This window comes from Pseudoliparis swirei, chromosome 13 (genome assembly GCF_029220125.1).
Source record: "Pseudoliparis swirei isolate HS2019 ecotype Mariana Trench chromosome 13, NWPU_hadal_v1, whole genome shotgun sequence".
Taxonomy (NCBI): domain Eukaryota; kingdom Metazoa; phylum Chordata; class Actinopteri; order Perciformes; family Liparidae; genus Pseudoliparis; species Pseudoliparis swirei.
In genome coordinates, this window is record NC_079400.1 from 2367327 (window position 1) to 2392584 (window position 25258).

Here is a 25258-nt window from a genome sequence, read left to right on the forward strand (position 1 = left end):
CACATTAAGTCCGCTGCAGGTTATTTATTTTTTATTTTGGTTTTATTTTGTTGTGAGTGTTGTATTGGTTTGTGTAGATATAAATGTGTACAGATGGGTGTAGGTAAACTGTGTAGAGACTGTGTAGATGTATAAATGAAAGGAAACAGAGCCATACAAGGGGAGGGGTGGGATGGGGAAAAGTTTGTGTAATGTTTTTTTCTTCTTCTCCTTGTTTTCATCTTATGTTAAAAAAAATAAAAAATAAACCATCATCCTTGTGTGGTGAGTTCTACAAGGTTATACATTTGTATATTTTCTTTTTGTAAAATAATATTTTCAGCATAACAAAATGTAAATGCTATTTCACTACAAATATTTTGGAAAACATTTTTTTTGTTAAAAAAAATCTTTACAAAAAAAATAAATTTACCGCAGACAAAAATCTATATTAAATTATTCCTCGTATTTGTTTTTCTGAACTAGTTTTCAGTCAATTAGATGAATTCATAAACTTTTATTTCGACTCGAGTGCTCTTTCTTCGCCTCAGAGGAAACCATCGAGCCCTCCTCTCACACGCACTTTGGACCACAATAAATGTCCTAGCCCAGTTCCATCTAGGAAGGAGATTATATTTCACAAGTCAATCCCTACATTTGTGTGAATAACAACCATGTTCCCAAAACAACACTATTTCATAATAGCAGTCATAAATAACATTCAGGTCAGCATAGCTGTATACAGCACATACAGTATCTGGTGTCACCTGAAAGATTAACTCTTGGAAATGACTACATCTTCAATGTCTCGTCTATTTTAAGCAACATTTAAACCAAGACACTATTTAGAGGCTGTTTGCTGCGACTGTTTGTCAGGCTGCGGCCGCAAAACCGGATCACGGCCCATAATGTACGACCCGAAGTTTGATTTCCCCCCTTTTCTAAAAGCATTGCCTCCGGTGAGCCGACGCACGGCAGGAACAAGGACACGTCCGCGTCCTTTAGACTCACTGACCGACAAAACATTTTTGGAAACATAATTTATAGAAGTGCCACACAGCCGGTGACACGTTGTAACGACCGAGGGTGACTGGAGTCTAACGGGCCCCTTTAAATGGGGATTGTACTCCTGAAGGAGGAGAAAGGCCGAAGGTCAACGGACTCGCAGGAAGAATGTGGTTTCTGTTCGAAGTTCAAGAACAGCTCACAGACATGTTTTAGTCTCTGCCACGTTATTTTACGTAGAGGTTCGGAGAAGGTACGAATCGTTTCTGCCATCATTCGTTATCAAATTACTCGGAAATGGGTTCTTCAGTTTCCAGATGTTTTTTTTCTGGAAAACACACAGTAGGTCTTCACTGAACTGGACATTTTCTTTAGATTATTACTATTTATATCAAATCACAGGACAGGGAATGGACAGAAAAACTATCCATTCAAAAAAAAAGGGTCTGCTCTTTTAAATCTGAGCCACCTTCAGCTGTACCCTTCACCTCTCACCCCATTGGTCCTGTAAAAGGAAGGCTAAATGACAGACGGAGCGTCTTGAAGACGAGTGTTGATGACAGGAAGACGAACAAATGCCAAAAGAGCCAGAGAAATACCGAAGAAAGAAATGGGATCCTTTTTTAAATAAATATAGAATGAGGAGCATAAAAGAGAGACGTGCTGTTCTGCACAGCCACTGTGGCAGAAGATGATTCAGTTATTTTATCAATTGATACCAACACATTATTGTAAGTATGATTCTGTACAAAATGTCGTAACTACAGCAGCCACCATAGCTGTTCTGTGTTTGTGGCTCATAGATTAGCTCAACAGCACCACCTTGTGGACAACAGCAGAACATGCCGAGACAACGTGCAGCATCAAGTACATTAATATGATATATATGATATTCCTTTATTCGTCCCACAGTGGGAAAATTTCCAAAATAATAAATAATAAATTTAAAAAAAATAATCTGTAGTTTGAGTATTTGGAAAAAATCTTATTCATGTACATGGTATATTAAAATTGATTAAATAGAAAAATATATATAAAGTTCGAGAGATATTAACATGGAGATCCAAATAGTCACAACTTCTCAAAAGGTGAGGATTTGCTTTTCTTTCTATAGCGTTTGTTATCTGAACAATATTAATCAGATTTGGGGTATTTTGATGGACAAATCCAGCAATTGTATGGCATCGCTTTGGTATTCAGGAGATCATCACAGACATGTTACACAATGTTCTGACATGTTACAGAGCAAATGATTAATCAAGAAACTGATGGAATAATTTGTGAAAATAATCCGATACGATTTCAAACCCACCGTTATATTAATATTAGAACGAGCTGAGCCCATCCTTCTTTAAACAGCGAGTGTACAGCGCCCCTCACTGGACTGAGGGGCAACGACATATATATTCAATCATTTACTCATAAGGATTTAACTATATAATAAAGCAGAGGGTCAGCTGTGTGGGCTTCAGATCTGTGGGCCGATGTCGCCGATGGATGATGGACAAACCGACATCACCACTGCAGTTCTTGTCGGCACGCCGAGAAATCCGTCCCCTCCGAACTTAAAAATAAATAAAGAATCTCTCGTAGGCGTTGTAGCTCAGATTCTCGCTTTATTGGTCAACTTGATGAAAGACTACAAAACGAATTCACAAAAAATCTCTTTCAAGTAATCAAATCTGTACAAACCTAAACTGTATGTTTTTTTTACAGCTCTGGCTCATATGAATCTGAAGAGTCATATGCGTGTGTGAGTGTGTGTGCGTATGTGTGTGTGTTTGGGTAAGCACGTCCTTGCTCGTCTTGGACAGGGCGACGTACTTGTTCCGTTTCATGGAAACCGAGACGCCGCGCTCCGATAGGCAAGATAAGATAGCGCATGCACACACACACGCACGCACACACCTGTGATGGATTTTACAGGACAGAGGACAGGGAAAACAAAATACTTCCCCCCTCTCCACAAGTACACACACGCCACCTGCTGGCAGGGGTCCACTGCTATATTCATCACGTCAGCAATCTCCCAGTCTCCCAAACCCTGCTTTCTCAGTTAAAATTACTGTACAGACAGCCACTGTGGTTTTAACCTTTCCACGGGAGGAGCGGTAAGAGAGAGGGTAAAGTATAAATCTCTAATACTCTCACACCAATTGTACACGTGCACACATGATTTTAATGCTCACCGGCAGACGAGACACACGTCGTCGTCATCTGCGCACGCACGCACTCACTCAGACAATTCGAAACATTAAATGTTTTAAGAAGTACAGATAAAAAAAGGAAAAAAGCCCTGGGTATAGGTTTCATTTCTGGCTGTTTGGTGAAAGAAAGGAGAAGAGAGGTAGAGAGGACAGGAGCAAACTGCTGCTGTCATTTCTTAGCTTTCCTTGGGGGAGTGACTGGGCGGCCGGAGCCCATCCCTACTCCGCTGCCGTAGAACAGCTTCTTGTCTGCAGGTTTGAGAATCTGCGGATGGGCAAAGACGACAAAACGGAGGAGAATTAACGCACAAAAAAGGTTTAGATTCTAATACTTAGGATGCGTGTTTATTATAATCTGAATTTGCCATGTGAAGGGTTCTTACACATGACCAATGGATTTCCAGGACTTTAAATCAAATTTCCTTGACTAAACTAAAATCTCGGTTTATACATGAAAAAACATTCAGTATTTAAACTATGTGAATTCCAAAGCATATACACTACCGTTCAAAAGTTTGGGGTCACTTAGAAATGTCTTTATTTTTCAAAGAAAAGCACTGTTTTTTCAATAAAGATAACATTAATCAAAAATACACTCTATACATTGTTAATGTGGTAAATGACTATTCTAGGTGGAAACGTCTGGTTTCTAATGAAATATCTCCAGAGGTGTCTAGAGGCCCATTTCCATCAACTATCACTCCAGTGTTCTAATGGTACATTGTGTTTGCTAATCGCCTTAGAAGACTAATGTCTGATTAGAAAACCCTTGTGCAATTATGTTAGCACAGCTGAAAACAGTTATGCTGGTGATATAAGCTATACAACTGGCCTTCCTTTGAGCTTGAAGTTTGAAGAACAAAATTAATACTTCAAATATTAATCATTATTTCTAACCTCGTCAATGTCTTGACTATATTATCTATTCAATTTTCAATTCATTTGATAAATAAAAGTGAGTTTTCATGGAAGACACGAAATTGTCTGGATGACCCCAAACTTTTGAACGGTAGTGTATATACATATATAATACATTAAATTAAACAAATGGCCAGCGAACTTTCTAGTTACGGTGCGTTCACTTGTAACGCGGGAAAAAAATAATTGCGCCGCCAGTAAGAGAGCGAACGCCGGCTTATATTTTTAGTCTTTCTTTCTAAAACATATTCATTATTTCAAACTCGGCGTAAATGAACATGTGATTATAACACATTTCCATGACTTTTCCAAAACTTTTGTGATTTAAGTTTTTTCCATGACTGTTCCAGGCCAGGAAATGACCATTTTAAAATTCCATGACTTTTCCAGGTTTTCCATGACCGTAGGAACCCTGTATTTTGTCTCTTCCTCACCTGGAATGAGCACATGAGGGTCTCGTCGACGCTCATCATGGCTCCGGCGTTGTCAAACTCCCCGCAGTAGTTCGGGGCTGAGAACAGCGTCACCAGCTGCCTCTTTGCAAAGAACTCATACCCGTCCTCGACGACCTGAACACAGTTTAACGACACGCTAACACGGTGTTGTTGTTTTTAAAGGAGTGTAATTCAAAACATGTGCTTCTCACCTTTATAAAATAAATTATTCACAAAAACAGAACTACACTGTAATTAATTTACAATGCGTTAACACAAGGAACCTCAAAAAACACATCGTAAATACACTATCAGTCGAGTTGCATACCTGGTTAGCAGTAAAAACTGGGCTGAAATCCAACGGGCAGTCAAAGCCCTTGAGCAGTTCCACTTTACTTTTCCTCAAATATTCCCTAACGGCTGGACACGCTCGTTTGATAAAAGTGCGAGCCTCGCGTCAACTACAAGGGGAGTCGGAAATATTCACAACACAAACAAATACTGCAGGGACACAGATTGAGACGCCGTCCCGTAACCGGATAGTTCCACACCCGGCGTGCGTTCGTATGTCTTCACCGCTTCTATTCGTCTCTATTGGCTTCCCTGCGTGGACCTCGACGCGGTCGCGCACTGACCTGATGGGCCCGACAAATAAGGTCCATGTCGTGTTTGTGGAGGAATTTGGTGACCACGTCGGCGCCGAAGGTGAAGGACACGCCGCGGTCGTTCTCGCCCCAGCCGAGCACGTCCTTATCCGGGTCCGCCCACAGCAGGTCGCAGAGGAGGCCCTGGTCGGGCACGTCCGTGGGGCGCATGACCCTCCGGACCTGCTCCATGGACTGGAGGTCTGGGGACAGGCCTGTGGAGATATCAAACGTTAGAAAGCAGAATAAATTAAACACACAGTGTGTTTATTTATCTTCTGACGGTTTGGTTTTACTGCCTATTGTAAAAGGTACAAATACATCAGATTAAAAAATATATATATTAAAGTCTCAAACAAAACACATTTTTATTAGATACAAATTCAGATTAAAGTATGATTAAAGGATATACATTTACTTTTGCTGAGGTGTTTGTTCACGTTGCTAATGATCAATGAAGTAAATCGGGCCTTAACATACATTTTTGAGGAACTTTTTAACAAAAGCAGCAAACACTCCCTATTTTACAGCTTACCACTAAATTATGATTTGAAAAAATGTTTATTTAAAAGCTTAAACTTTGAGTTGTAAATGTATACTTTTCATGTAAATGATAAAAACACAGGCATCGAGGCCAAGTGCAGTGTGCACTTAAACACACAATATCCCTTTGTTGTGTTTTGTGTTATGTAATGTTTGATGGGGGAGATGGTGTTTACCACTGCCCCTCTCTCCCCCCCTCTCTCCCCCCGGCCAGACAACATTGCCGCTGGTATATTGGTACAAACTTAGCCCAGTCATAAGCACAATCTGTACATAAATGTGCCCGTCCATCAAAACGTTGTTCTACTTTTTAGAATCACTGTAAGTGCGATTAGGGAAAAAAAAGCTCTTCAGCCACGGACACGGATATATAAATATACTTTTACAACATATTAAGATACCACAACGTCTAAAGGCCTTTGACCACTATGTTGACAGTAACCACAGTGCAGAGGCGACTTTGTGTGTGTGTGTGTGTGTGTGTGTGTGCGTGCTTTGGAAAGAAGCCAAATTAACTGTTTGAAGAGGATACCTCCATGGCAACAGAAAATCTTCTCATCAACAATGGCTGCGACGGGCAAACAGTTGAAGCAGTCAGTGAAGGTCTTCCACAGCTTTATGTTGTATCGCCTTTTACCTATGGGAGTAAACCAGAATCACTTAATCCCAATCTAATTTTGAGACCAATAAAATGAACAGAACATATTGCATCACAGCACTTTCCATAAACATGACGCTGAATAGCAGAGAGAGACATGTGATTATTTACTGCCTTTTCAGCCCGGTGGACCAGGGCGGTACTTGCGTTGTGGCTTTATTTACGACAAATAAGTCAGTTTCGCCGTTTTGTCAAATCTTAACAATAATTTGTTACCTTCGCATTGAAAATGCGGAAGGTTATGTTTTGATCGCCGTGTATTTATTTATTTATTTGTATGCGTGTTACTCGCATAACTCAAAAAGTATTGAACCGAATCGCATGAAATTTGGTGGGATGATTTGTTATTATCCGGGGACCATTTGATTAGATTTTGGGATCGATCGGGTCAAAGGTCAATGTCATGAAAAGGTCAAAATCTTCTTTTTACCATCAATTTCTATCCAATTGGCATGCAACTAATGCCAAAATGTTCATAATTCAATGCCCAATCTTGTGATATGCGAAGGTATGCGCTCTACCGAGTGCCCGTTCTAGTTTTTCCTGTTTCTGTCCAGGTTTTTTTCCCCATTCAAAACCTCTCAGTGGACACCAATGGCCGCGTTACCACGACGACACAAAAGCCTTCGAGCTCGGGTGTACATATTTAGCAAACGTCTGTAATTCGCAGATGAAAGCGGTAACGTTGATGTACATTTGTATCTCTCCACGTCCAAAATGACTTACACTCATCGTAGAAGCCATATATTCTGTTAATGGAGGCGCACTCATGGTTTCCTCTCAGCAGGAAGAAGTTTTCTGGGTATTTGATCTTGTATGCCAACAGCAGGCAGATGGTCTCGAGGGACTGCTTCCCTCGGTCGACATAATCCCCCAGGAAGAGATAGTTGCTCTCTGGTGGGAAGCCTCCGTATTCAAACAGCCTCAGCAGGTCATAGTACTGCCCGTGAACATCACCTGGCGGGACAAGGAGGATTAGAATGGAAACAGCAACGGTTGGTCAAAGGTGGATTATCATGCTGCGTGCGTATATATATAAATATATATATATCAGGGTTCTTACACATGTTGACTAATGGATTTCCAGGACTTTAAACCAAATGTCCATGACCAAACTGAAATCTCGGTGTATACGTGAACATTTTTGAAGATGTAGTATTCAAATAATGAGAATTACAAAGCATACAATACACCTTAAATGAGACAAATGAATGAGAGACAATAGTTTGATTAAAAGAATAAACATTTAATATCACCGGCTGCGGTGGCGCCGATAGTAAGAGAGCGTGTGCCGGCTTATATTTTGAGCGTCTTCCTTTCAAAAACATATGAATTATTTTAAACTCGCCGTGAATGAACATGTGAATATAACAAATTTCCATGACTTTTCCAAAACTTTTGTGATTTAAGTTTTTTCCATGACTTTTCCAGGCCTGGAAATTACCATTTTAAAATTCCATGACCGTACGAACCCTGAAATATGCACAACAAATGGAATAACACTCTGAAAATGAACACCACTTCATCACATGATTGGCCGTGCATTACTTTAAATTAACACTGTTGTGTTGTTTAACTTTTTTTCCTTGTGATGAGACAACTGACTGAGCAGGCGTGCATTTAGGGAGAGGATGCTGGTGATTCTCACCACACTGCAAACTTGGCCAGTTCCTGAAATCTGGAGACTGTTTCTTTAAACTAACATTCTTCATGAAGTGGCATCAGCAGTCTGACGCAGGAGGGCAGATCCAGGGAGACTTGAGGTGCTAAACAGCGTGACCTGCTCATCCCTATCGCTCTGTCATGCTGTGGCACGGTCACAGCCTTGCAGCCTGAATGTGAGCGTTCTCATGGTAGTCCTGCATATAAACTACAATCTAAGAGTGTTTGTAAATGCTTTTCGACCTTGTGTGTGAACTGGAAAGAACACGACTGAGCCTCACCGCAGATCTTGAGGGGCGCCTCAAGTTCGAGCAGAATTGGCTGGCTGAGGAAGATCTCCCGGGATTTGAGGCAGAGACCGCGGATTTCATTTTCTGTCAGCTGAACATTTTTACCAGGTCTGGAGCCTTTCACTGTGAAGAGAAATGCAACGAGAGTGAGAAGTTGCACACTTGAAAACAAAAGACTGTAAACACATTACAGTTTGGGATATTCACGGTGTGAAGTTATACCGCAATTTTGAAAGAACGGCAACATTTGGGATTTATTACCAAATCGGGGGGAAAGGCACACCGTAAAATAGATTTAGCATGTGATCAGGGAAATAAGACTTATTGTGTGTGTGCACGCTCATTAGTATTCAGTCATGGACTCTCCTCCATCATACAAGCAATGACTCTTATATAAAATGTTGGATTTAACCCTCCTATTACCTTTGGGGTCAATTTGACCCCAGGCTGTTTTTCACTGTGTAAAACATATAAGAAATATCAACTTTATTATTTATTTAAAGGGATATTTAGTTCGTCAACAAACAAACATAAAGTACCTCACACTTAAACTTGGGAAACAATATTAATTCTAATCATTTTCTGGAGGTTTTGATTGCTGGGGTCAAAAAGGGTAAACGATGTTAATAAATTTGAAGGTAACAGGAGGGTTAAGGGTGGTGATGCAGTAGATTCCACATTTTTACACACTGTCAACAATTGTTATTTCAGATACTCAAGTTTTAAAATAGTAAAAATTATGAATATTAAACAAGTAGCAGCTTTTAGAGAACACATCCTGGAGCTAGCCCATAATCAATGAACTCATGACTTCCTGATACCACAAACAGAGCCATTACATATATATGGAGATCTTCCTGAGCTCGCTCGAGGAATTAAACTAGTTTGCATGTCAATAAAGCAAAAGAAAATACTTCAGGATCACGATGTAACTTCAACTTAAACATACTACCTGATGATATACAGTGATGCATTTAGAATACGTGACAAGTGGCGGTTCGCATTGTATTTAGATTATATGTTGATCGCTGTGCTACAAAGAGAATTAATCGAATGCTTTTTTCATTGCTCCAAATACATAATTTACTCGAAAACCTCAATTCCACCTCCACTAACCGACCCTCACCGCCCGGTGTGATCACACGTCCCAGGCCGTGCACCGGACGTATCGGCGGGTGCTCGTTACTCGGTGTTTGCGGGAACAACGCACGGTTCACGTACAGCGGGAAGGCTGCGACCGACCGCAGGTAGCTGTCGGTCAGCAGCCCGGGGTTCGTTTGCAAAAAGAGATGCACTCCGGTAACGCAGGTGGCTGTGGTTGTCGAGCCCCCATTAGCTAAAATGACTACCTCGGAGAATAAACATCGAGCGGCACAGCCTTACCTTCCAGCAGACGTTGTATAATGGAGTCGATGTTCAACTTATCAGCTTCGGCCATGCTATTCCTCTAGTCTGGTTGGTTTATAATCACTCTTACGAACACACGACTAAGTCTCCGTTAACAGAGTTACCGATCGCGCAACTAGTTTCGCGTTAATCGGCTACCCCGCTAGCTCGCTAACCTTGGGGCAGAATTATCAACCTCAAAATGTGAGGCTTGGTGCTGGACTGTAAAATATGTTTTGGCTGTCATGTATTTCAGGAATCCGCCCGAGTTAACTGTTTTCCATCAGATGTCCGAATTAATTGTCAGTATTCGTAATTTCCCGTGACACCTATATTTCTGCCGTAGCTGCTAGCACCATGCCATCGACAAAAAAAGGCTAGACGAGTGTTAGCTCAAAGCGAGGGGGAACGGAAAAAGGTTGGACCATTCCCGTGCTCCCATTGGTCAATTTTGGAAAGAGGCGGGTGCACGGGGAGCTATAACTCTCCCGGATTGGCTATTTTCAACGTCTGTCAGCATTTGTTTATCTCAAACCACAATGCGAAAAGAACAATTGTTTTCGGGTATATGACACGTTTTTGTTGACCGTAATCGGAATATTTCGTCAGCGGTGCGAAATAGACCGCGTTTGTTCATATTTACTCGAGTATTAGCGTGTGTATCGGTCCGTATTTGTTGCGCAGTAAAACGACACCCGCGGAAGTGACCAAGATAGGAAGAATTGACGACGTATGTTTGCATGACGCAATGTCCGAGCGACTGGCAACGCGCACCGAGTGAATCGTTGGGAAGTTGCGAGATGGCTTTCCTAGTTTTCGGATTGACTGTAAGACAAAAATGACTCTACGTCGGATACACGTGACGCCATCTACTTTAAGCTAGTGCTCTTGTGTATATCACACAACCGTCCGACCATGAAGTTGCTCCACAAAGACATTGAGAAAGATAGTGCCGGGTGAGTGGCTGGCTAATGTTAGCTAGCTAACTAGCATGGTATTTTACAGCTGATTGTAACGTGTCTACTCCATCGTGCTAAGTGTCAACATGTGGTTCATGTTCTCCTGTTCCAAAGGGGGGAGACGCTGCGAGTTTAGTTAATATGTAACACAACACACAGTAAGCTACATCTAACTATACAGCTAAACATTGATTATACGACTGTGCGTATACACAACTAACCCTATATTGTTATAATTCATATGCACTCCATAGTTACGGTAGCAAGTTTAACGTTGTGGTAATCAGGAGCTGGCTTATTGATCGCTTGCACGTCTCCAGCCAGGTGACTCTGATGCCGGAGGAGGCGGAGGATATGTGGCACACCTACAACCTGCTGCAGGTCGGGGACAGCCTGAGAGCCTCCACGTTCAGGTAACCACGAACCTGTGTGGCAGACAGTGAAGGTTGAAGCCAGATCATGCAGTGTGCACCACATATGTGACAGCTTCCCAGTCTCAAGGAGAAGGAAGTTGGCTTATCTTGCAGCACAGCAGAATTGCCAATGCAATATCTTTTTGTTTCATTTGTCATGTCAGTGCTTCTTTACTCCATTAGCTGATGAGGATAAAGATGATCCTACTGTTACTGTATACATTTATATCGTATGAAATCAAAGCTACTCCAGGTTTAGCTTACTTTTACCTTAATTCTGGCCACTTCTCAGATGTGATCAAAACGATCGATGCAGGTGGACTTTGTAGTAACTTGACAGTTCTCAAATGGAGAGTTGCAACACAAACCTTTTTATTGACACATGCCTTCTGCTTTTGCCAGACAAACCTATGTCCAGCTCTGTCCTGTATCTTCTCAGCAATATAAATACTGCACGTCTGCTTGTCAATCTTTCACAAAGTAGCCGATAGCCATATTGTTAAAAAAAATAACACTTGAGCCCTCTTGAATTAGCTGAATCTCAACTTTATCCCTTTGCACAACATGCGTGTAAATATGGGGATGTAATCTTTCCTAATCCCAAGTGAAGCTCTAACTGGAAGTCAGTGTTCAGTTTAGATTAATCAGAGCTTTGTTTATTTAAGTTAGTCTGTGTTTGCACATGACTGTGTTGGTTATCAGCGTTCCTATTTTTGTCTCCCTCTCTGTGTGTCACTCATTGTTTTGGTCTCAAATACCCTCAGAGGACTAAGATCCCTTTCCCCTGTTCCCACAGAAAGGTGCAGACAGAGTCGCCTACTGGAAGTGTGGGCAGCTCCAGAGTTCGCACTACTCTGACCTTAAGTGTGGAGACTATCGACTTTGACACTCAGGCCTGCCAGTTGAGAGTAAAGGGCACAAACCTAGAGGAGAACCAGTATGTCAAGGTATGAGACACATGTATGGATGTCTTGGAGTGGAGCAGGTTGACTGGAGTTATGCAATTACGGCGGCAAGGCATAAACAGTCGATACTATATATTGACGCTCAACGCTCTGAAGATAGTTAACATACTAATTATATTTGCCATACTCAGAAGACTCTGTTTCTTCAGCTGCAGTGTGTTGGCCGTACGCCGTGTCATTCGTCTCAATGTCGACTCCCGTTCGATACACAAGTAGTTGTTGTGATTGTGTTCTCCTCTTCATTCATCAGATGGGGGCTTACCACACGATCGAGCTCGAGGCCAACAGGAAGTTCACGCTGGCGAAGAAGAGCTGGGACAGCGTTGTGCTCGATAGAATCGGTAAGCAGGTGCCGCTGTTTACATCCGACTGTCGTCGGGCAGATTTATTCGCAGCAGGAAATCCCACGCTTCCCACTCGCACGCCAACCAGCACCTGTAAACAGGAATCACCCGGACTCGCAACTATCCTGTTTACCGGACTGTGTTTCATGGTCTTGAGCAGGGGTCCCCAAACTAAGGCCCGCGGGCCGGATACGGCCCCCTGAACAATACCAGAGACGCATTCTGATTTTTTTTTTTCTCAGTCTGGCCACGCAAATCCTCGACTAGCCGCTGTCAAATAGAACGTGTGAGGATCCCGGAAAGGGTTATTAATATTTGGTTATGTGGCTTTCTGGAAAACAACACATGTTTACATTTAGGCACCCTGCGATCGTCACACTGGTGCTGTTACAAACTGACCCCCATCAGAGAAGGGAAAAAGTTTGGGGCCCCCTGGTCTTGAGCAACTGCACACCCAGCTGTCAGAATCTCAGCATCCAATTTAATATCCACATACAACTGCATGCGAGAGTTATTTCTTGTATCTAATGCTAACCGACTGGCAATAGTTCTCTTCGAGGATTAAGACCTTCAGTTGTTTGATGAGCGCCCCGCTGTGAAAACATGTTCTCCTCTGACCGAATGAGCCAAACCACTGAAAGAAAAGATTCTCGAGTTCCAGAGAAAGTATTGCACATTTGGAAAAGTTTGCTTGTTTTGATGACATCAGAAGTATTTTCTCTAGATGGACTGGACATTAGTTCTTGGTGTTAATACTGTTATTATTAACCACTGTGATCTTGGACAACTTGAGCATTCTGCTAAATTGATTTCCATGTTTTCCTTATGACAAAACGCCAACCTTCGCCTCCTTCGGTCAAGAAGCAACAAGTGATTGTGACCCGAGCCGAGATGCTCAAAACAACACAAGGAGGCCAATTAGTTATGTGAATCTCTTTGCTTGAAGAATTCCAGATTAGATGTTCTTGCTTCTGCTTGACCTCTTTATGTCAGCTAATGTCCTCCAATGATATGACGTGCTCTAGATACCAATAATCGTGAGGCAGATCAAAACTAATAAGGACTGCATTGCCTGACTGACAGGGTGGCGTATCAGCTGCGTTTCTTTTACTTGCATTCCCATCAGAGAGAGTTGTCATGAACAGAAACGGGAGGAATAACTGACGAATGGAATTCATGCATTGGGACGAGGTCCATTGAGTCGTTGCGTCATCACAACAACTTACATTAAAGAAGGAAGTGTTTTTTTAATTCTTGGTAATAAATCGACTGCAATTTCCAATGATGTACAATTGTGTCTCCATCCGTACCCAGACCTCACGCCAGAAGCGGCCGGAGTGGCGACTCATGTGGAGCGTGTGTGTGTGAGTGTGTCTGTGTGTCTCTGTGTGTGTCTCTGTGTGTGTCTCTGTGTGTGTGAGTGTGTGTCTGTGTGTCTCTGTGTCTGTGTGTGTGTCTCTGTGTGTGTGTCTGTGTGTGTGTCTCTGTGTCTCTCTGTGTGTGTATGTGTGTGTGTGTGTCTCTGTGTCTCTCTGTGTGTGTCTCTGTGTGTGTCTGTGTGTCTCTGTGTGTGTGTGTGTGTCTCTGTGTGTGTGTGTGTGTGTGTGTGTGTCTCTGTGTGTGTGTGTCTCTGTGTGTCTCTGTGTATGTGTGTGTGTCTCTCTCTGTGTGTGTGTCTGTGTGTGTCTCTCTGTGTGTGTGTGTCTCTGTCTCTCTCTGTGTGTGTGTCTCTATGTATGTGTGTGTGTCTCTGTGTGTGTGTCTCTGTGTGTCTCTGTCTCTCTCTGTGTGTGTGTGTCTCTGTGTGCGTGTGTCTCTGTGTGTGTGTGTGTGTGTGTCTCTCTGTGTCTCTCTCTCTCTCTGTGTCTCTCTCTCTCTGCAGGCGCTGGAGAGGTTCTATGAGGCTGTGATGCAGGCAATTCTTCGCCACATCAATTTTGATGGTAGTGCTGCTGCCGCGTAGACACCTACACACACACACACACACACACATACACATAAAGTGTGTTCCCGTTGTCACACACTTCTCCTTCTCATTGTGGTCGCCACATGGCGTTCTCTCGTTTCTGTCGAGTTCACCACTCGGACCGTTTTGATGAACATTTCTCTTCCTTTGCCCTCGGCTAGTTGTGAAGTGCGTCCTGGTCGCCAGTCCGGGCTTTGTGAAGGACCAGTTCATCACCTACCTCTTTCGGGAGGCGGTGCGTCAGGACAACAAAGTCCTGCTGGAGAATCGACCCAAATTCATGCTGGTCCACTCGTCATCGGGCCACAAGTACTCGCTCAAAGGTACGAGCCGGTGGGCCGCACCGGGGAATTAAACGCTGACATCTCATCCCAAGGTGAACACTTGCAGCTTGTTGTTTTGCAGAAATCCTCTCTGACCCCGCCGTGACCATCATGCTCTCTGACACCAAGGTGATTCTCCGTCCTGCTCGTTTTACCGTCTCGTCAACAAAAAGCTCACGAGTTGACAAAAGTGACTCTCTGGTATTTGCGTTTTAACTTCCAGGCAGCCGGGGAGGTGAAGATCCTGGATGATTTTTACAAGATGCTCCAGCACGAGCCGGACCGAGCCTTCTACGGGTGAGCGCCGACGGGCGAGACGCGCCGACGGGAAGCGACCCGCCCAGTCCTCAACATTTACACCGGTGACCCGCCCCCGTTGTGCTTCTGCTCACAGGCTGGCTCATGTGGAGAAAGCGGACGAAGCCCTCGCCATCGACACCTTGTTGATCAGCGATAAGCTGTTCAGGTACACGCCGAGACGCTCTTTAGGGTTTCTATGCAAACACGCGGTGGATGTTTGTTGGTAGACGGGCTTGTCGGGTTAGTTGCTGCTGAAATGTATTTTAACTCTAAATCTGTCCTTCTGGTCACATGACAACTATTGTTCATATAGTCACATGACATCTATGACACCTGTCCTTCCTGGAGAGGGATCCTCCTCTGTTCTCTCCTCAAGGGTTCTGACCTTGTTTCCCCCTGAAGGGTTATTTGGGAGTTGTTCCTGATCCGATGTGAGGTCAAAGGTCAGGGATGTCTATGTGTACAGATTGTAAAGCACTCTGACACTAATTTGTGAAATTGGGCTATACAAATAAACTGAATTGAAATGTGTTTTAGCTAGTAGCCAACTCTTTCAACAGTTTTCTCCATGAATTCGCATCATTCTTCACCTATTTCTGCAACTTTTCTGGCTTTCAACATTTCAATGATGAAAACACAATGCATGTTTTGTGTCTCCATCCGTACGTCCAGACATCAGGAAATCGCCATGAGGAGTCGTTACGTCCGGTTGGTGGACAGCGTGAGAGACAATGGCGGCAGCGTCCGGTAAAAAAAATCCTCTTTTAAAAGATTGATGGTGTTAACATCCACTAAGTGTCCTTTGACGAGCATCCAGCTCATTCATCTTCTCTCTTTTGTCATGCAGACTATTCTCAAGCCTTCACGTGTCTGGGGAACGTAAGTTATAAAACATGAAACTTCTTCTTAATAAACATATCTGAAGTATTCATTGGACTGATTTTGTCAAACAAATACCGGAGCAGTCGACTTGATTTGAAGTTACTCTCGTCTCATGTAAACAAAACAAAATAATCTTTACATTTAGCATTCCTCCCCAAAAGGCGTTTTGGGTATCCCTGACGCCTAATAAACGTTAAAATGTAATTTAAAAGTCATGGTTTCGGCCCTCGTTGGCTAACGTGTTTCTTCTTCACTCACTTTGTTGGCCTGTTGCTGCCACCAGATGTTTTTCAGCGGAATAATGAGTATTGCAATGACGTCCTGCACGTACGTCCTTTTTCATGAGTCAAACGAATCGGACAGCTGCTCCTAGAATTATTACTATCTGTAGATACTTGTGGTGAAATACTGCAGCGTCCGTTCTCCATGAGATACACTGACTCACGCCCTGATTATCTCTTTATTGATGACCTCCAGTTGCTCAGTTACAATAACACAGCGCCCCTGTTTTGATTCAGAACTGACTCAGCTGAGCGGAGTGGCGGCCATCCTGCGGTTCCCCATCGCCGACCTATCGGAGACCGAGGGCGACAGCAGCTCAGACGAAGACTGATCCGTGGAAGTGGAGCAAAGAGGAAGGTCGTCCTGCAGATAACACGAGCGGTGACTCTGTGTCGTAAAACAATAAAGCTTGTGTGTCGTACCGTGTATGCATGCCTCCTCTGCGACAGCCACGACTCTAAAAACGCCTGAGCTACACCTGTTTTCTGAAAGAGTACATTTTAATAATGTAATGACGCGTTGATGCTTTTGGTTTGACGGTGACGGTGTGTTTCAACGCAGATAAGAATGCCACTGAGCCAACATGTGCTCCAAAGTCCAAGTGAAAGCAGTTCGCCTGTTGACAAACAGCGATATCATACGTGTACATAGAATATCTCTCTTGCAATTAAACAGCAGAATCCACATGCGTAGTTGTACTTTGTCTCAGATTCATAAATGAAATGCATGATTCAGGATGTAAAAATATATAATTTATTAAATACATTTGTCAATTTCAATTTAAAAGCTATTTTGGTTATGGGTGATGCGACCCAAAACTACTGCATTTCAACAAACTAAAAATCAAGTATGCTCAGGATTTTTTATGTGGTATATTGTTCTTTGAGGTCCACAGTTTCAACACTGTCGGTTCCTCTTATTCTGCTCGGGCAAAATGTCAAATTTGCGAACTTCCCATATGAAGAATCTCAGCAGCTACGCCTAAAGTGCCTTTGACCTCTCGGCGTACTTCACGCCCCCGGCCTCGTTTCGACCCGCGTAGCCGTGGGTGCATTTACACGCGTGCGCTCTGCCTCACTCGGCAGGGCACTGGTAGGTCTTCATCCAGGCCAGGTCCTCCAGGGTGCCCCAGTGCAGGTAGACGATTGAGCAGATCACCATGACGTGCATTATCTGGTGGCTGTTGCCCCAGTTGTCAAACAGGCCGGGGACGAAGCGCTCGGGGATCTGGATGATGTTGACCAGCCCGCCCAGCACAGCCAGAGAGTCCATGGTGACGAAGAGGCGCAGGGAGTTGGGGCTGCCGGCGCCGCTGCCGAACACCCGGAACAGGAAGAGGCTGAAGCGGAAGCCGGCCTGCCAGAGGAACGCTTGCAGGCGCAGGATGTTGGTTCGGGCCGTGGTGGCCGAGTAGATGCCGTAGGCCGACAAGAGGATGTAGGCCAGCAAGGCGGTCTGTCGCGTGGCTGGGTAGCACAGGAGAGTGATGTGTATGATGGGAAGTGCACCTGGTGGCAAGAGGGGAGGTGTACAAGTGACAGGGTTCGAACGGTCATGGAAAACCTGGGAAAGACATGGAATTTTAAAATGGTAATTTTCAGGCCTGGAAAAGTCATGGAAAAAATTTAGATCATAAAAGTTTTGGAAAAGTCTTGGAAATGTGTTATAATCACATGTTCATTTGAGTTTCACTAATTAATGTTTTTTAAAGAAAGACGCTCAAAATATAAATCGGCGTACGCTCTCAATACGCTAGATTTTCTAAATCTTTCATGTTTATACCGAGATTTCAGTTTGGTCATGGAAATTTGGTTTAAAGTTATGGAAAAGTCATGGAAATCCATCGGTCAAAATGTGAAAGAACCCTGAAGTGAATAAACTGCAATAAGATAAAAGTCAGACATCGTTGTCTTGGTTGTTGTCAAGGTTATTAGCCACTGTAGTCTTGGACTTGAATCAGATTTGAGTCTTAACATAAAAATATTCAAACCAAGATGTAAATGTTGCCACTGTGTGCTAATATAAGGCTGTAGCGAGCATAACATAGCTGCATAAAGACTGGAAATAACAACAAAATATTATTTATTGGCTGAAGGCAGTGATTTTGTGAAGACTTAATTGCTGGTTGCTTGTCAACAGTGGCAACATGACAACTCCCTGGGACACTAGATCAATATATATTATACATTTAAATTATTATAATATATAGTTCTTTATATATAAATGTTATATATTATATATTTAAATTATTATAATAAATAGTTCTTTATATATACATTTTATATTTAAATTATTATAATATATAGTTCTTTATATATAAATGTTATATATTATATATTTAAATTCTTATAATAAATAGTTCTTTATAAATACATTTAATATATTATAAATTATAATATATAGTTCTTTATATATACATTTTATATATTTAAATTATAATATATAGTTCTTTATATATACATTGTATATATTATATATTTAAATCATTATAATATATAGTTCTTTATATATACATATTATATATTTAAATTATTATAATATATAGTTCTTTATATATACATTTTATATATTATATATTTAAATCATTATAATATATAGTTCTTTATATATACATTGCATATATTATATATTTAAATCATTATAATATATAGTTCTTTATATATACATTTTATATATTATATATTTAAATTATTATAAAATATAGTTCTTTATATATACATATTATATATATATATATATATTTTCAACTGCATCTCTCATTCTTTATCAGACCACTGATGAACTGAAGACGACTGTCAGATGTAATTTGTCTTCTATATTCGTTGTCCTCCTCGCAAAACATCAGCACAGCAGAGCCAATCAGCATGGAGGACCTACCCAGGGTGTTAACGAGGCAGACCCCGAACATGTCGAGGAGCATCACCAATCAGGCTTTGTAGGTTAAGAGAAGAATTTTAAAGTGATTCTTGATTTTACTGGGAGCCAGTGCAGAGCAGCTAGTGCAGGAGTGATGTGATCTCTTTTCTTAGTTTAGTGAGAACACAGCATTCTGGATCAACTGGAGGGACCTAAAGTTTATTAGAGCAGCCTGCTAATAAGGAGTTGCAGTAATCCAGTCTGAAGCGAGCAGCGTGAACCAGTTTTTCTGCATCTTTTTGAGACAAAATGTGCCTGATTTTTGAAATATTACGTAGATGAAAGAATGCAGTCCTTGAGATTTGCTTCGTGGAGTTAAAGGACAAGTCGATCAAGATAACGTAAGATTCTTTACAGTGGTGTTGGATGCCAGGGCAATGCCGTCTACAGAATCCACATCACCAGATAATTGATCTCTGAGGTGCTCAGCGCCGATTAAAATTACTTCGGTTTTGTCTGAGTTTAACATCACGAAGCTGCAGGTCATCCATGTTTTATGTCTTTAAGACATGCTTGAATTTTACAGAGTTGGTTGCTCTCCTCTGGTTTTATCGATAGATATAGTTGAGTATCATCTGCATAAAAATGAAAGTTTATGGAGTGTTTCCTGATAATATTGCCAAAAGGAAGCATGTTTCAGGTAAATAAAATTGGTCCAAGCACAGAACCTTGTGGAACTCCGTGACTAACGTTGGTGGTTATCGAGGCGTCATCGTTTACAAATACAAACTGAGATCGATCTGATAAATAGGATTTAAACCAAATTAGTTTCGTACCTGAAATGCCAATCGACTGCTCCAGTCTCTGTAACAGGATGTCATGGTCAATGGTGTCGAATGCAGCACTAAGGTCTAACAAGACCAGGACAGAGAGGTCCTTTATCTGCTGCCATTAAGAGGTCATTTGTAATTTTCACCAGTGCGTCTCGGTGCTGTGGTGTTTCAAATCTTGATTGAAATTTCTCAAATAAACTATTATGATGTGAAAAGTCGCACAACTGATTTGCGACCACTTTCTCAAGGATCTTGGAGAGGAAGGGAGGTTAGAGGTCGGTCTGTAGTTAGCCATTACCTCTGGATCCAGAGTGGGCTTCTTCAGGAGGTTTAATAACAGCCACCTTGAAGAGTGTGATGCGTGGCCTGTTAGCAGAGACACATTGATAATATCTAATAGAGGCCGCCAATTAAAGGCAAAACGTCTTTAAGCAGCCTCGTCGGGATGGGGTCAGAGACGGGTAGGCGTGTTCGGTAGAAACCGTTGAAATAATTGGTCGCGGTTGATAGGAAAAATCCTCAAATATACACCAGGGCATACAGCGGTTTCCAAGGCCATTCCACTTGAGAACAGATTGGCACTGGTTGTAGACAAGAATTATTGGTTTTATCGATAAATATAGTTGAGTGTCATCTGCATAACAATGAAAGTTTATGGAGTGTTTCCTGACAATAGCATGTATAAGGTAAATAAATTGGTCCAAGCACAGAACCTTGTGGAACTCCGTGATTAACGTTGGTGGTTATCCACAAATACAAACTGAGATCGATCTGATAAATAGGATTTAAACCAAATTAGTGCCGGCCTGAAATGCCAATCGACTGCTCCAGTCTCTGTAACAGGATGTCATGGTCAATGGTGTCGAATGCAGCACTAAGGTCTAACAAGACCAGGACAGAGAGGAGTCCTTTATCTGCTGCCATTAAGAGGTCATTTGTAATTTTCACCAGTGCCGCCTCGGTGCTGTGGTGTTTTCTAAATCCTGATTGAAATTTCTCAAATAAACTATTATGATGTAGAAAAGTGACAACTGATTTACCACTTTCTCAAGGATCTTGGAGAGGAAGGGAGGTTAGAGATCGGTCTGTAGTTAGCCAATACCTCTGGATCCAGAGGGCTTCTTCAGGAGAGGTTTAATAACAGCCACCTTGAAGGAGTGTGGTACGTGGCCTGTTAGCAGAGACACATTGATAATATCTAATAGAAATTAAAGGCAAAACGCCTTTAAGCAGCCTCGGGATGGGGTCCAAGAGACAGGTAGAGTTCAAGTAGAAACCGTTGAAAATAATTGGTCACGTTGATAGGAGAAAATCCTCCAAATACACCAGGGCATACAGTTCAAGGCTATTCCACTTGAGAACAGATTGGCACTGGTTATGGGCAAGAGATTTAATCTTGTCCCTAATAGTTAAAATCTTTTCATTAAAGAAGTTCATAAAGTCATTACCACTAAGGTTTATAGGAATGCTCGGCCCACAGAGCTGTGACTCTCTGTCAGCCTGGCTACAGTGCTGAAGAGAAACCTGGGGTTGTTTTATTTTTCTATTATTGATGAGTAATAGGCTGCTCTGGCATTACGGAGGGCCTTCTTATATGTTTTAAGACTATCTCGCCAAACTAAGCGGGATTCTTCGAGATTAGTTGAACTCCATATGCTCAAGCTTTAGTGACGCTTGCTTCAGTTTGGTCTGAGGGTTATACCAGGAGCAAACCTCCTCTTCCTCACTGTCTTCTTCTTCAGAGGGGCTATTGAGTCCAGTGTCATTCTCAGAGAGCCTATGGCACTGTCAACAAGATGATCAATCTGGGACGGACTAAAGTTAGACCAGGAGTCCTCTGTTATATTGAGACGTGGTATCGAATCAAATACAGAAGGAATCGCTTTAAATTTAGCTACAGCACTATCAGTTAGACATCTAGTGTAGAAACTTTTGACTAACGGAGTACACTCCGTAGTATAAATTCAAAAGTTATGAGGTTGTGGTCTGACAGAAGAGGATTCTGTGGGAAGGCGTTCAAATGCTCAATGTCAACGCATAAGTAAGAACAAGATCAAGCGTGTGGCCAAAGCTGTGAGTGGGTTTCTGTACTCTCTGACAGAAGCCAATCGAGTCCAACAAGGAGATGAATGCAGCACTAAGGCAATCATTATCAACATCCACATGGATATTAAAATCTCCAACAATAATAACTTTATCGGTTTTAAGAACCAAACTTGATATAAATTCTGAGAATTCAGATATAAACTCTGAATATGGACCTGGTGGCGGTACAGAATCACAAATCGAATTGGCTGTAATGTTTTCCAGGTTGGATGTGAAAGACTAAGAACAAGGCTTTCAAATGAGGTGTAGTGTAATTTTGGTTGAGGATTAATTAATAGGCTCGATTCAAAGATGGTTACTCCACCTCCTCGACCGGTGCCTCGAGGAATGTGAGTATTAATATGACTTGGAGGAGTCGATTCATTCAGGCAGACATATTCTTCATGGCTCAGCCAGGTTTCAGTTAGGCAACATAAATCAATGTGATTATCTGATATTAAATCATTCAGTAACACAGCTTTAGATGACAGAGATCGAATATTTAGGAGACCACATTTAATAGACCTATTTTGTTGCACTGCTGAAATAATTGTGTTAACTTGTATAAGGTTATTGTGTACGACTCCTCTTCTGCTTACTTTTGATTTATTTAATTGAAGTGGCCGTGGGACAGACACAGTCTCTACTCTAAAGTCAAGGGTGGGTAACTGCTCGAATGGAAGAGCAGAGAAGGGTGTTAAACTACAACTCTGCTCCCGGTTCCTGATCTGAACCCTGGGTTGAACCCTGGGTTGTCTTTATATATACATTGTATATATTAAAATCATAATATATAGTTCTTTATATATACATTTTATATATTATATATTTAAATTATTATAATATATAGTTCTTTATATATACATTTTATATATTTAAATCATTATAATATATCGTTCTTTATATATACATTGTATATATTATATATTTAGATCGTTATAATATATAGTTCTTTATATATACATTTTATATATTATATATTTAAATTATTATAAAATATAGTTCTTTATATATATATATATTTTCAACTGCATCTCTCATTCTTTATCAGACAACTGATGAACTGAAGACGACTGTCAGATGTAATTTGTCTTCTATACAGGACTGTCTCAGAAAATTAGAATATTGTGATGAAGTTCTTTATTTTCTGCAATGCAATTAAAAAAACAAAAATGTCATGCATTCTGGATTCATTACAAATCAACTGAAATATTGCAAGCCTTTTATTCTTTTAATATTGCTGATTATGGCTTACAGCTTAAGAAAACTCAAATATCCTATCTCTAAATATTAGAATATCATGAAAAAGTATACTAGTAGGGTATTAAACAAATCACTTGAATTGTCTAATTAACTCGAAACACCTGCAAGGGTTTCCTGAGCCTTGACAAACACTCAGCTGTTATAAATCTATTTTTTTACTTGGTCTGAGGAAATATTAAAATTTTATGAGATAGGATTTTAGAGTTTTCTTAAGCTGTAAGCCATAATCATCAATATTAAAAGAATAAAAGGCTTGCAATATTTCAGTTGATTTGTAATGAATCCAGAATGCATGACATTTTGTTTTTTAATTGCATTACAGAAAATACAGAACTTTATCACAATATTCTAATTTGTCTTCTATATTCGTTGCCCTCCTCGCAAAACATCAGCACAGCAGAGCCAATCAGCATGGAGGACCTACCCAGGGTGTTAACGAGGCAGACCCCGAACATGTCGAGGGACAGCAGGGTGTCGTACACATGCTCTCCTCCCACGTGGTTCATGAACACATGGTACACCACCGAGCCCACGGTGGGGCAGAGGCAGGCCAGGTAGTGGACCACACACAGCCAGACGCTGTCCACCTCCATCCAGGGGATGCTGAAAGGCAGCAGCACCAAGAAAAGGAAAAAAGGGACACCTGAGGCGACCAGGAGATGAAGGGAGAAAGAAATACATCAAATTAAATGAGTTAAAGAAACATAACAAATGTTGGAAACCGATGTGAGTTTTTAGAAATTCCTCTAATTATAAATCATCACCCGTAAGTATTGTCATTTCTTCAGTGTGTCCACAAGGTGTAAAGGTGTATGTGGACATCTATTGAGCAGATATATTAATAAATAGTACATCATGCAGAGCAATGTGATGAATTAAATACTCAGTTTGATTCTTTACCAGGAATAATGTGAAAGACATGTTGGCAACATGCATGAGAAAACATGAGACTCAAGTGTCCTTCACGTCCCCTTAGTAAGAGTGTTAGTCTTAATGAACTTATGGGATAGCCAAGGAAATAAGAGTGTGAGGAAGATGCATTGAGAAGTTCAAGGTTAACCTGGTTTCAGTAGAAGAAGAAAAGTGGGAGCACCTCTTTGCACAATTTAAGGTTTAATTTGTCTTTGAAATCTTACATCAAAAGTAGAGATTTTTTAAAAAAAAAGGTAACATCCTCTGATTTTGTAACTGCTTGCAACTGAAGCCAACGTGTGCGTCTGCAGGATGCTTTGCCTGTTGATACATGTGTACTTACAGCTGGAATGTCAGCCAAACACGCACCTAAAGACCTTGTTAACTGTGCGATATTTCCAGGATGAGGATTCCCAGGGCAGATTACAGCTAATGCCCAATATCCCCATTACACAGCCGGTCAAGTACGCTTGTAACTGGCCGTCAGTGAGAGCCGTGGACATCCGTCACCTGTTTTTCATCCCTCGTACGAGTTAAACCATCAGAAAAATGTGCTATTTCACTCTAGTTATATTTCAATTGGATAATTTAGATGTAGATCAAATACAATAATTAAAATGTGTCTATTTATTCCAGATTGACAGTTATTTTCCGGTCTTACCATGGGTGTAAATGTTGCCCAGCTCATTGTGCATGTAGAAGAGACTCCCGAGGCATTCCGGAGCCGTGGCCACCGGCCGGTAACCCGTCAGGACGTATTTGTTGAACTGAAGGTGTCGAGCGGTCTTCGCTAAATCCAACAGCCGCGGCCCTTTGTAAAGCACCATCTCAACTCCCTGCAGCCGGTGCCCTCACATGTAGTGGACAGTGGAGGCCCCTCACCCTTTAGATCCTAAGCGAGTCCACGCTCAGGACTCTGGAGGCACAGTCGTGCCCACAGGTAGCCGGAAAATGTGCTCCGTGAAGTCCATCATTGGACAGGTGTAACTCCAAGAAGAGACCTGTTGAGCTGGCCAAGTGGCATGCTTTCAGGAGGGCCAATCAGCAAAGGGCTCTGATCCCTAAGCCGGGGTAATCCTCACAAAAAGCTAGTGTACTACAGCTGCTCCTCGTCACGACTCACAACTGACCAGCACCTCAACATCGGTA

The 25258-nt window shown here is 41.7% G+C and overlaps 3 protein-coding genes across 3 annotated transcripts; 1 reads left to right on the forward strand and 2 right to left on the reverse strand.

The window, feature by feature from the left end:
* Nucleotides 1–2580: 2580 nt before the first annotated feature.
* Nucleotides 2581–10171, reverse strand: LOC130204081 (serine/threonine-protein phosphatase alpha-2 isoform-like). The gene is made up of 7 exons (XM_056430596.1): nucleotides 9724–10171; nucleotides 8332–8463; nucleotides 7115–7345; nucleotides 6263–6367; nucleotides 5179–5402; nucleotides 4544–4678; nucleotides 2581–3456 (listed from the first exon to the last, which is right to left on the reverse strand). Exons 1-7 carry the CDS (start codon nucleotides 9776–9778, stop codon nucleotides 3361–3363), a joined length of 978 nt encoding a protein of 325 aa, XP_056286571.1. The 5' UTR covers nucleotides 9779–10171; the 3' UTR covers nucleotides 2581–3360.
* A 139-nt stretch (nucleotides 10172–10310) lies between these two features.
* pelo (pelota mRNA surveillance and ribosome rescue factor) lies at nucleotides 10311–16586 on the forward strand. Its single transcript, XM_056430384.1, has 13 exons — nucleotides 10311–10682; nucleotides 11006–11098; nucleotides 11895–12045; nucleotides 12314–12404; nucleotides 13272–13333; nucleotides 14089–14350; nucleotides 14535–14696; nucleotides 14779–14825; nucleotides 14920–14993; nucleotides 15091–15162; nucleotides 15669–15743; nucleotides 15844–15875; nucleotides 16397–16586. Exons 1-13 carry the CDS (start codon nucleotides 10642–10644, stop codon nucleotides 16489–16491), a joined length of 1257 nt encoding a protein of 418 aa, XP_056286359.1. The 5' UTR covers nucleotides 10311–10641; the 3' UTR covers nucleotides 16492–16586.
* Nucleotides 16587–16899: 313 nt separating this feature from the next.
* paqr4b (progestin and adipoQ receptor family member IVb) lies at nucleotides 16900–25097 on the reverse strand. The gene is made up of 3 exons (XM_056430602.1): nucleotides 24771–25097; nucleotides 23622–23840; nucleotides 16900–17668 (listed from the first exon to the last, which is right to left on the reverse strand). Exons 1-3 carry the CDS (start codon nucleotides 24934–24936, stop codon nucleotides 17235–17237), a joined length of 819 nt encoding a protein of 272 aa, XP_056286577.1. The 5' UTR covers nucleotides 24937–25097; the 3' UTR covers nucleotides 16900–17234.
* Nucleotides 25098–25258: the final 161 nt, after the last annotated feature.

Bases quoted from the DNA above. Each gene is read 5' to 3' on its own strand.
- paqr4b (XM_056430602.1), bottom strand. From the start codon at position 24,936: ATGGTGCTTTACAAAGGGCCGCGGCTGTTGGATTTAGCGAAGACCGCT. The intron at 23,841-24,770 runs GTAAGACCGGAA...TGGTCGCCTCAG, and splicing joins GGGCAACATTTACACCCATG to GTGTCCCTTTTTTCCTTTTC. The intron at 17,669-23,621 runs GTAGGTCCTCCA...TCTTGCCACCAG, and splicing joins CTGCCTCGTTAACACCCTGG to GTGCACTTCCCATCATACAC.
- LOC130204081 (XM_056430596.1), bottom strand. From the start codon at position 9,778: ATGGCCGAAGCTGATAAGTTGAACATCGACTCCATTATACAACGTCTG. The intron at 4,679-5,178 runs GTCAGTGCGCGA...AACTGTGTTCAG, and splicing joins TTATTTGTCGGGCCCATCAG to GTCGTCGAGGACGGGTATGA. The intron at 3,457-4,543 runs GTGAGGAAGAGA...GCCCATCCGCAG, and splicing joins CCCTCATGTGCTCATTCCAG to ATTCTCAAACCTGCAGACAA.
- pelo (XM_056430384.1), top strand. From the start codon at position 10,642: ATGAAGTTGCTCCACAAAGACATTGAGAAAGATAGTGCCGG. The intron at 14,697-14,778 runs GTACGAGCCGGT...GTTGTTTTGCAG, and splicing joins CCACAAGTACTCGCTCAAAG to AAATCCTCTCTGACCCCGCC. The intron at 14,994-15,090 runs GTGAGCGCCGAC...TTCTGCTCACAG, and splicing joins CCGGACCGAGCCTTCTACGG to GCTGGCTCATGTGGAGAAAG.